Source organism: Carassius carassius, chromosome 3, assembly GCF_963082965.1.
Source record: "Carassius carassius chromosome 3, fCarCar2.1, whole genome shotgun sequence".
In the NCBI taxonomy this organism is placed as follows: Eukaryota; Metazoa; Chordata; class Actinopteri; order Cypriniformes; family Cyprinidae; genus Carassius; species Carassius carassius.
This window is the reverse complement of record NC_081757.1, coordinates 16855295-16867764: the sequence shown is the minus strand read 5'-3', so window position 1 is coordinate 16867764 and position 12470 is coordinate 16855295. Positions and strand designations below refer to the sequence as shown.

Genomic DNA, 12470 nt, shown 5'->3' with positions numbered 1-12470 from the left:
TTTTATGCGCTGAGTGCTGCATAAAGCAAAAAAAAAAAAAAAGGGTTTCACCCTTTACAGAGCCAGAGACCTCAAGTATAATTTAACAATGTAAAATTATTTTGCTTGGCATATCATTTCATTAACAGCCTTCATGGATCCTCAATTCATGGACCCCTAGTTGAAAGACCCTAGTTTACAGAATATTAGCATGATGGATGTTTTTAAGCACGCTGTAGAATGTGAAGCCATAATATTTCATCTTTATTTTGAAACTAGTAGTTATAGTAATGATGCATAGTAATTACACAGACACAATAAACCATTAAAAAATAAAACTTACACATCAAAAGTCATTTAGTAATAGTTTATACAAAGGCAGTTTCCAGTTTCAGTAACACAGTAAGCTAACTTAAAGATATGATCATGTATTTTTGGTAATAATAACAGAAGAGTATAGCTAATACACACATAAAGCTGGTTTACCATTATCCTTTGGAGAATGACATTTAAGTCTTAGTAATGAATGTTGTTACATTTTATTGACAGCGATTCCATTAGTGCATCTATCTACACATGTTGGAGGAAATAATTCTCTTAAAGGGTTCCCTGTGTTCCACTTGTCCATCTCTGAATCACTGTGATGTTTAGATGCTCCTAGCTATTAAAAACAGCAACATAAAAACTGAAACAAATACACTTATCTGTTTTCCCAACCAAAGAGCTGTCTTTATGCGTCCTCTTTTGAGATTTTCACCTGAAATCCTACATACAGCAGGGGATGGTATCTGCATGAAAGGATTGAGACCAGTCTTCTCTTACCCTTCTGTCAACTTTCTAACAAAAACCGACTGTAGTACTGTTTTTTAATCCTTAAAGACAGACATTTACAACACATCCTGTGTTACACTGCTTAGTGGCTGTGTGATTTTACAGGTTAAAGTTCAAGTTTGGCTTTGGTCCAGACCTAAGTGCTGATGAAGATGAAGCTCAGAGCTTGCTGACGTGGAGACAGTGGGGCCTTACTTGTCCTTTGTCTTCTCGTCGTAAGTCCCAGCGTTCTTGTAGGCACCTACGTAACCTGTGTGCTCCACAATCTCCTCCCGCCCACCTTTTCCTTTGCCTTTCCCGCTGTCATCAAAGCGCTCCTTGTGGGAGCCCGTATATTTAGTTGTGTCAGTTAACCGATCCACAGCACCAGTTTTTGCCACTTTCTAGAATGGTTAAATATAACATACAAATGAGTGAAATATATAATATAATATTATATAACATATATGTTGATCTGCACAAGGCTGTTTCAGCCTGCCTAAGCAGAGCCTTTCTGGCATTGAATGAATTCCACATAGACATCACATATTCTTGCAACTCTTTTTGAACTTAACTAGTTGCCAGGTTTGATTTATTGTTGTTTGATTTGTTACTGCCCTCTAGTGTTGAACCGACTGAGGAATGATGTAGTAGCTTGTTAGCGGTTCTCAGTCTTTCTTCTGGAGGTCTACCAACACTATTCATTTTAGGAGCCGCTTTTATTTGACACATCCAAATGAGTTCATAAAAAAGTGCATGCATCTACAGATGAACTGAATTATGGGTTAGATACATGAGACATCCAAACTGTGCAGTGTTGAAGGAGCTTCATGAGCAACATTTTAAATATTCAGGCAATAGCCTCCCATAATTCTGTCACATCTAAGATATTAGTTGGCTACACAGCAAAATCTCCAGTGTTGAAATCCCAGTGTTAAGGACCATAGGCGCCGATACCGTGGGTGCTCCGGGGCTCGAGCACCCACGGAAAATGAGCACCCACGTGTGCCAGTGCCAGACTGCCAGTAGGCTACATTTATTTAAAATTAAACATTGCAGTTGGCGCTATGAAGCGTCTGCCACACTGTGATTGGTTATGTTGTTGTCAGTGACAGTGACATATCCAGTCGCATGCATGTTCCATATCCTATCCACCAATCACAGCGTTTCTGAAAACGTCCCATCCCCCACTATACAGTGCCGTGCGAGTATGTAATCATTTACTGCTTTCCGTAATCACAAATCATTAATCAGACTAAAATGGACAGATTTGTTATAAAAAAAAGCCAAACCTATTAATATTGATATATCGACATCCACCACAAGTGCCCTCTCAGATAATGAGCTATGTGCTTTGATCTTGATGTGTTGTCTATGTTATTCGTTCGCTATGAGACCTTGAGTAACAGCTGGTAGTACAGAGGGAAGAGAACGCAGGTCAGTATATCGCGATATACACTGTACATATCATATTGTATAGACACACTAGGTAAGAAGTGAGCGCCACACATTGTATTTCTGTTTTTGTTAGACAGTTTAGTTAAGGTGCCAGATGCACTGAAGATTTCGGTTTATTTTCTACATTTTGCTTTGGTTAGATTAGGTTTAGATTAAGGATTGTTTTCTTATATTTTGTTCTTTCCTTTGGCGCCGCTTTCGTTCTTTTCTCATTTTGTTTGTTTGTTTACATTTTCACCTTGTACATAGCGCACATTATTATTGTTATTTTACTGGATCTAGTGGCTTTGGCTTTTTGTGAATAAACGTCCAGTATTTTTTCTCTTTCAAAGTTTTGTCTGTCATGTTCTTCCACCTCATTTCATACCCAGCAGTACGTTAATATGTAAATGTTACGGTACATTCCCTAGACTCCTTAAAGTTCGTAACAGGGTTTAAATGGGAACATTTTTCTGCTCAAGTATAGGCCTATATACGGTTTAAAAGAGGAAAAACTAATGGACACAAAAGTAGCCTACTTTTGGACAGAATACGAGTTCTTTGTTAAATACATAAAATAAAAAAAATATTTTTTTTAGCCTATATGAATAATGGATTCGAAACCTCAAAGAAAAGCCATGCCACTATCAAAAGAAACCTCGAAACATAAATGAGGTAGACATTCCCAGAAACGCATTATTTTAGTCGCAACAATCGGTTAATGGAAACGCTGTCCTTTCGCAATAGTTTTTTAATCAATATTTACAAAACATTAATTTCCCAAGAAGCTGAACGCATTAGCGGTTACGTGTCAGTTAAACTTTTCATCTCCAATCCTGTTTGTATTTTTGAGAAGTGACGCTGTTGTGTTTGTTTGTATCGGCCGCTGTCCATTAGCCTAAGGTTCTGAAATGCAATATTTTTTGAATAGCCTAGTCTATTTTTTTTATTTTTTAAATGGCGTGCGCCCTTGAGCACCCACGGAGAAAAACATAAATCGGCGCCTATGTTAAGGACTTTCAGAGTAAGAGTTAAAGTTGTGGTGTTGAATTTCAAACGATTAACACTAGCTGGTGTAAACAGCCCCCTCTAGTGGTGTAAAAACGGAGCGTAACCCTTAATAACAATGTTGAGTGTTATTAGACACATCCGGGACATTTTCTCGTGTGCGAGCTTGACCTGTCTGAAATATTTTTCAAAGACGCCATTTTGCTCGAAATGCGAAGTTCATAAGGAATTAAAACATTAAAATAAAGTGTTTAGTCTTACTTACAAATATGTTTTGTAATATCATATCGTTTTATAACGATATTTATGTGCTGTATGCACCTAAACGTTTCTCAGAGACATTTCCTTTCACTCGCGAAGCGGAACAGAAGAGGACTTTTTTTCAAAACGGGAAAATCCGAAAGTAAGGGTTTTTATCTAATTTAAAATATGTATTTTATAGCATCACATTGATTTAAGGTGATATTTATGTGGTGTACACTCCTAAACCTTTTCTCAGAGCGATATTTCCTTTCACCAGCGATGCGAAGTAGACAGGGAAGTTGGTTTTAACAAGGAAAACACCGACAGTTAAGTAGTAACAGTTAAGTGTTTTACCTCATTTACGATATGTATTTTATAAGATAATATTTCTATATGACGATATTTATTTGCTGCGCACACCTGAACAAGCCTAACGTTAACACTTAAGAGAAACAACCGTTTCTCACAGATTTGAATTTGCTCTGCAGTGCGCAGATGCGGAGGTCACTGGGAAACACCAGAAGTAAGTTAACCGTTTTAAACGTTAACGTTTCCTAATTTAAAATGTGTTTTATAACATCATGTTATTTATAGTGATATCTAACGTATCTGCTGTAACATTACACTCCCAAACTTTTTCTCAGAGATATTTTCTTTCACTCGCGATGCTCTGGAGCAGATGGGGAAATTGGTCTTAACAAGGAAAACACCAAAAGTAAGTGTTTTATTTATTTTACGATATGTGTTTTATAAAATAATATCACTTTATGACAATAGTTATATGTTGTGCATGCCAAAACGATCCGAAACATTTTCACAGATGAAATCTGAAACTAAAGGGAAATGCCAGAAGCATAAAAAGTTTTTTTTAACGTTACCTCATTTATAATACAGTATGTAACACGTCATAATGTCAAATCAAACCACTGCAAAACTGCTCAAATATAAATGGCAATATAAGTAAATTGTTCCTGTGTGTCTCGTGACCAATTTTTGTGATTTCATTAAGCATGAATTGAGTTTTCATGTTGTGGATTTCATGTTGGATTTGAGTGCATTAATTTGAAAATAACACTTTTCAGTAAACTCAAACTCTCTTCATAATTCAAAGTGATTTTGTGCCGCCACAAGTCTTGAAGTATGGCCAGAGACAATTGGTATGGCACATGAGTTGCAGTTAACTACTTTAGACACTTTATTATGATATAATCATTAAGCATTACATTATGTTTTGTATTTAGCAAAAGGGAGTTGTATGGGTTTGATATAAAATTTTAAGGAAACTTTTTTTTTATATTGTTACAGATGGTTCATGCTGGCTTAACAGAAAAATCAAAAGGAGATGATGTGCTTGAAGATTATGTAGCCACCAATACATGAGTAAGCCACAATTGCATATTTTAAGATTATCATGTTAGCCATGTTTATTTTTTTTACAATAATAATAATAATAAAGAGTCTGATCTCTTTCTTTAAAAAATTAGACTGTAAGCTTTATATATATATGTATATATATACACACACATATACACGTTTGGACCGTCATTTATTTATGTGCTGTCCCATTTATGTGCATTCATTTTAATAGGAGTTGTCCAACCTCAACGCAGAGAGATCAGTATGCACTTGGAATTGTGACTTTGTCTCTGCTGTTAGATGACCCATTTTCTAGTAAGACTGACTTTCTTTTTACAAAATACATTTACAGTGAATTAGAATTATTTTCCTTAAAGGGATAGTTCACCCAAAAATACAAGTTAAAGGGTTCATTCATCCAACAATTACAATTAGCCTGTGATTTATTCACCCTTAAGGCAACCTCGGTGTATATGACTTTCTTCTTTTAGATGAATCCAATCTGAGTTTTATTAAAAAATGATCCTGGCACTTCCGAGATTTATAATGGCAAAAAAAAAGAAGTACAATAAAATGTATCCATCCCTAATGACGTGACATGACATTCAGCCAAGTATGATGTCCCATACTTAGAATTCGTGCTCTGCATTTAACCCATCCAAAGTGCACACACACCCACCTGGAGCAGTGGGCATCATTTACGCTGCGGCGCCCAGGGAGCAGTTGGGGGTTCAGTGCCTTGCTCAAGGGCACCTCAGTCGTGGTATTGAGGTAGTAATAAACAGTGCCTCTCACGGCTACGGGGGGTAAATAAAGGCCTCATGTAGCGAATCAATACGTTTTTGTTTTGCTCCATCCTCCGCTCTTCAGTGTTCGTCACTTCTCACCATGCATGCGCTTCGTCGACATCCATACGTCATCCGCCCAGAAGGGCTTCTGCGTACAACAGTTAGTGCAAGCTAGAGAAACATTTTATTATGGAATGATGCACTTTATTTCACTTTTTTTGGACTAGTCAACAGACACACCCACCCACTGCAATTATAAAGCTTGGGAGAGCCAGGAAATTTTTAATAAAATTCTGTCTTGATTGGGAGTGGTCCCATGTATTTCTTCTGTAGATTTTTCCAAAAATAACGTTTTGTGTTCCTCAGAAGACAGAAGGTCATACAGGTTTAGAACCACATGAGGATAAACACATGACAGAATCTTCAGTTTTGGGTGAACTATTGTTGTATTGCAATTCATACTTGTATTTGACATTTCACCTGATAATAGTTTTGATAAATGGATTTGAAAATATATATTTTTTTTTTTGTGTGTGTGTGTGTTTTTATTTATTATTATTGTTGTTGTTTTTCAATTTTACAGGGGAAGGTGTTTGATGCTGCAAATAGGAGTGGATCTTGCTTGGCTGAAAACTGCTGAGAAACGCATCTTGTCTTGCTGAAAAAAAAAGAAGTTTAGAGATGACAAAAAGACAATTCTCTCCAAGGAGGTCCAAACACCATCACAGACTTTGATTAGTGAGCATTAACGTGCATTCTGCATTTATGGTAATGAATGGAAGGCTGTTGTTTAACCTGATAAATGTCAGCGATATAAATCTTATGAGATTAAGAGTACATATGGACCAAATAAGAATGTTTTTTGTGTCTTTGTTTTGACATTAGGATGTTTAATTGTTTTAAGACCATGTTCTTTAAATTTTTTATTTTATTTTTTATTTTTTTTTAATTGTTTTGAATTGAAACATTCAAACTGAAGACATTTTGGTGCAGGAAAAAAATTACAATGTTTTAATAAAATAAATATATGTAAACATTTTATTGTTTTGTGGGTTTATTTTTTTATATTCACCTGAACACTGAGGCAGTGTTGACCAGTTAATCCATGAGTGTTAACTTTGAACACCAACTTTGGTGTTCTCATCATCCATTCTGGTGTTAATATTTTACACCTTAAGAGTTTGTTGGTTAACATTGTCAGAGTGTTAATAATGTTAACTCTTTCAAATGTGGTAATTTAACACTTTACCAGTGATTCCCAAATATACTATGGGCAAGTGTAAATTTTAACTGGGGGAGTTAAATCCACTCTTTAAAATATGCTGTGTAGATATTATATGCAAAAAGTTGATGCATGATTTCATTCAAATGTCAAACAAATAACCTTTCTGTCTTCTTGCTTTTTTTTTCTTTAGGATTATTCAAGTCCTAGTGCTCTTATTTGATTTAAAAATCACTATTATTGTAAAATATATTTAAAACTTTTTATTTAAATAAGCTGGATTTTCAGCATCCAGTCATCAGTGTCACATGACCTCCAGAAATCATTCTAATATGCTGATTTGGTGCTCAAGAGAGATTTATTATTATTGTCAGTGCTGATTAGTATCTTTGTGAAACCAGGGTACAGTGAAACCCTGATTATTTTCAGGGATTCTCTGATAGTTTGAAAGAACAGCATAGATTATTTGAAATAGAAATGTGAAACATTGAAAATGTATTTACCGATCAGTCATTTATTTATACTGTATATATATATATATAAAAATTCCAATATTGATTTGCTATCTAGCACAGTATAGTCACATTTATTTATATCAACATACATTCATGTAGAAATACCTCAAATTATTGTTTTCAAATGGTTGACTTACCGTTACACCAACGTTGGTGGGTTCTTTTCCCTCGATTAGCTTATATATAGACTGCAGTGCCTCTTCTTTGCTTTGATTTTTGAATCTCTTTGGGGCCAGTTCTTCTAGAGCTTTCTGGAACTCCTCATATGTTATGACCCGAGATGTCTTCGCTCTAAATAATATGATAAACATCTTTTTCAATATCTCTGTTACATTGCCAGTACTGTACAGTTATGTTTTATACTTAATCTATGAAAATGTTGTTAATATTTTAATATTTACAATATCTACTTGTATTTTTTATGTTTTATGTGGTTTATTTTGGATGCACAAAAAATTAATATATATAATAACTATATAACAACAAAAACAACAAAAAAAATGCTGAAAAACTCACTTGACTTTTGTGAAGACAATATCTACATCAGTGCCGGTGACATTCTTGCTGTCAATAACTTTGCAATCTTTGCACAGTTTAGCCCAGTTTTTACCATTCATCTCCTTTCCAGTGGCTTTGGTGTCACCATGAACAGCAAACTTCTTAAAGGCTTTCAGAAGCTCATCCATTTCTGTACTTTCTGCCATGTTGGGTATTCTGCCAAACAAATAGTAAAACTATGACCTAATGGAACTATTTCTCAAGAAAAAGAGGTGTATTAACTGACCAAATAAGACATCTGCAATAGTGGCATGATCTACTGGCATTACTGAAGCCTTAATGATGAAAGAGGAGACAGAATACTGTGGTTCACTCAGAAAAGAAAGATTACACTGCATTATTATCTAAAAGGAATCTCAGATGTGTATTATACAGTATACACAAATAACGTCTACAGCCTCAGGCTGTACAGATAAAGTTGAGCCCAGACAACAAAGCACCTTACGCTCTGATTTAGCTGTTCTGACTGAAGTGAATTATCCAAATTGTCCTGTGATTTTGATTTTGAAATATTTCACTAAATGGTCTTATTGTAGCGTTTTGGCAAACTTCTTCAGCAGGTCACCCTGTTTTCCATTACGTTTTGAATGGCCTGAATGAATAAAATACAAATTAAAGAACCAGCCAAAAGTAACACATTTGTGTGTGTGGAACAACATAGCCTGGTTTAAAATTTAAGGGCTATAAGGACTGAGCTAATGAGGTGATTATCAGCACTCAGCAGACTGCTAATTATTCACTTCGGAGCATTGCTCAACAGACAAAAACACATTTCCTAAACATTTTCAGAAGGCCTCTTTCCCTCCTCAGTAGTTCTACTGTCTTTTTCAGCCAGCTTAGCTTCTAAGATATAAAAAAAATCACACATACTGTTGCAGTGCTGTCACTATGAACATTTCTTATTAACTTTAAATATAAAGTAAAAAAAAAAATTGAGAATAGGAATGTTCACACTACAACCATAACAATAATGACAATACCATTTTCCATCTTTTCTCCAGCCGATGAACGATAAAACAGCTACTGCCATCAGAATCCATCAGACTTTAAAAAAACTAAAGCAACAGAGGACATAACTGACAAAACTCTCATATAGTTAGTATTATAGTAATCTATATACAGTAGACAGTGTTCTTGCTGTAAACGACCAGTTGGACTTAGACAGTTGGAATAGATTTCATTGAAAATCATCATGTACTGTTTGATGGGCACTATGTTTTACAGCACTATGATTATGATTAGCACTATGATCCCATCAAGTTGGAAGATATAATATTTGATATTCTGAGCCAATTTTAGAACATATATTGTTTTCTTTACATTGTTGTGTTCCGAACAAGGGAAAGTGGTTTAGTGTATGATGCCCAATTTTCCTCTGTAAACATTTACAAAACTGGCAAGTGTAGGGTGCCTAACATTATAAATCTGTTCCAATTTCAAATGCTGAGAAGTGTATTCCAGCCTTTTACTGTCTTTATTATTCTTTCGTATAAATACTATAGTGAGAAAAGGGACAGTAGAGAGTATTAATTTGAATCAGAAATGTGCTGATACCCATTCCAGCCTCAATCACGCTAATATGCAGGTATAAAATAACAAATGTAAATGGGATTGTTGATGGAAAATACAAGAATGCATTGTCTCTGTACTTGCAACTGCATTAATTCAAAGCTCATTGGATCTGTGGATGTATTTGGAGAACGTAGAATTTCAGAAGTGAGGCCAATTCTAGATTTCTTGGTGTGTCTGCACAGTCCAGTCATTGTTGATGGAGGCGAGAGTAGGTGTGTGTATGGTCTGATGTGTCTTGGAGTTATTGTGGAATGTTTCAGATGGATGTCAGAAGTTTGGCAGCCGATGGCTCATGGAGAGGTGATGAGTGTACAGCAGTGGGTGGGCTTGCCCTGGCTTCAACTCCAACTCCTTCAGCCATCTGTAGTCTAATCTGAGCTCGAGTGTTGCATTAAACAGTCTCTTACGCTCACCAAGGCTGCATTTATTTGATCACAAATACAGTAAAAAAAATAATATTGTATTTTTACAGTTTAAAATAACTCTTTTCTATATTCAGATTTTTGAAAATGTAACTTATTCCTGTGATGGCAAAGCTCAATATAAAGCAACCATTACTCCAGACTTCAGTGTCATGTGATCTTTCAGAAATCATTCTAATATGCTGATTTGCTGCTCAAGAAACATTTCTTATAATCAATGTTGAAAACAGTGCCGCTTGGTGTTTTTGTGCTGCTACATTTTTCAGGATTCTTTGATGAATGTAAAGTTCAAATGAACAGCTTTTATTTGAAATAGAAATATTTAGTATTATTATAAATATTTTTTTTTCTCTCACATTTGATGAAGTTAATGTGTTCTTGCTGAATGCAAAAAAAAAGTTATACAGACAAGTTATTTTTTGAGGAGAATGAATCCAAACATTGTTGCACCATGTTGTAATAATCACTGGTTTTTCAAACAGTTCCTCAGTCACTGAACCATTGAAATCATCTCATTTTATAAGTCGTCATGCTTAACATGTTGCATGTGTGTGCTGTGTATTTCCCTAAAACAGTGTATGAGGGATCATGTGCGAGCTGCTGCTGAGGTTATTCTCACACAGGCGGCTGAATAAAGACATCATTGTGAGCATGAGCCTCACCCTTCTAACACACATGCAAAGGCAGCCGTCCACATAAACACACACACTGTCCACCTCCCAAGAGATCCCCTCACTCAGGACAAGACTTTGTGGAGGTGTCCATGGAAACCATTGTATTAAAGACGGAAACAGAGACACAAGTACCCACCCATCCAGACAAAACACACAAACAAACACTAGACACATCATGTCCTGAAGACTTTATGAGCAGATCATAATCATATGTTTCAGCCCCAGAGTTTTATAGCTAAACCTTCTTTGTGGTCCTGCGCTCGGGATACCTGTATTCCCCACACAAAATGTTTCTGTACCCTTACTCTGTATTTTATAATGAAGCATATATGATATATTTTAATATATGATAATCACAAAGCATAAAAAGTTATATATTTTATGGACATCTTAATGGGGTTTAATTTAATTTAATTTACTTTCTGATTAGACAGACAGCAGCTCTTTAATTAATCTGGTGATGTCAGCAGTGTTTTTTTCAACATTCATAACAAGAATATAATGAATAGCATCCTTATGTGCCAATGTGCCGCTGGGAAAACATCATGCAGTATATTTAGCTTATGTATAATTGCAATCTAAATCATTTTAGTCAGTGGCAGTTGTATTTATCCAAAGTGAACATGATTTCATCTTTTGGCACTTGATGGCCCTTAGTCAGACTGCAGATGTTGCAGTTAGAACATGTTACTACTATCTGATTTAAACTTATTTATTATTATTATTATTATTTTGTGTGTGTGTATATATATATATATATATATATATATATATTTTTTTTTTTTTTTTGCAATTAAAACATGATCTTTTTTACCCATTTTGACTTTTGTGTTGTATATTTATGACCAGTAGAAGGAGAAAAAAATACCAACGATAAAAAAGTAATAATGGATACTCCATTCAACACTAAATTTCTAATTTGTTTAGGTGCGAAATCATGAAATTATGCCACTTTGTTGTGTCAATTTATTTTACACTTTACTCTGTAGTAATGTTAATATATAGCATGTTTCAATATGCAAACCATAGCTGCTGATGCATGGTGTATTATGGGTCTATAACGTTATGTGTGCATGCATATACAGTAGCTAATAAGATGAGTGCATGCATGCATGCATGTGCATTTGTATATGAAGACATTATCTCACATTTGTGTCAGTGAAATCGCTCTTACCTGTGCTACTGACTTCCAGCTGATGGCAATCCACACACGCACACACGCTCCTGGGTCTGCACAATTTCTGTCCCGTTCTACTCTCTCTCTCTCTCTCTCTCTCTCTCTCTCTGTCTCTCGTTACTCCCTTCTGAAATGGGCTTTAAAGGCTGAGGGCTTGTTATCATCTGTTTATTCCTGTATCCATGGAGACGTCCTGTTTAACATCAAGGGATGGTAATAAAAGAGAGAGAGGGAGTGTGTGTGTGTGTGTGTGTGTGTGAGTGAAAGAGAGAGAGGAAGAAAAAGATCCAACTCAAGTTATAGTGACCAGGTTCTTTTATCAGTTGGGCTGAACTAGAGGCTTGAGCATAGCAACATAAGCCAGAAAAAGACTTAAACTCTGTCCTGGGTGGGGCATTTGTATTTTATTTGTGTTTATCTTCTGTTTTGGCATTCTGTTTTTAAATGTAAATACTTCTTATTCAGTGATGTGAATGTGTTAGAAGAGAGCAATAATGCAATTCATCCAGCACTACATAAATGTTTTAGTGTTTGCTTGTGAAAATGCTCATCCAATACTGCCGATGTGTGTGTGTCTATACTTAGCTATACTTTGAAACAAGATTTGTCCTGAGTTCTCAAGCCAAATCTGAAAAACCTCCATTTTAAGGACATTGAGGAATACTGTCATTTATATAAATAAAGGTGGAGGCTTGGTTCTATTCATTGA

The 12470-nt window shown here is 35.4% G+C and overlaps 1 protein-coding gene across 1 annotated transcript; it reads right to left on the bottom strand.

Moving 5' to 3' along the window:
* Window positions 1-334: 334 nt before the first annotated feature.
* On the bottom strand, window positions 335-11856 carry LOC132121947 (tubulin polymerization-promoting protein family member 3-like). The gene is made up of 4 exons (XM_059531709.1): window positions 11759-11856; window positions 7875-8072; window positions 7496-7649; window positions 335-1193 (listed from the first exon to the last, which is right to left on the bottom strand). Exons 2-4 carry the CDS (start codon window positions 8060-8062, stop codon window positions 1002-1004), a joined length of 534 nt encoding a protein of 177 aa, XP_059387692.1. The 5' UTR covers window positions 8063-8072; window positions 11759-11856; the 3' UTR covers window positions 335-1001.
* Window positions 11857-12470: the final 614 nt, after the last annotated feature.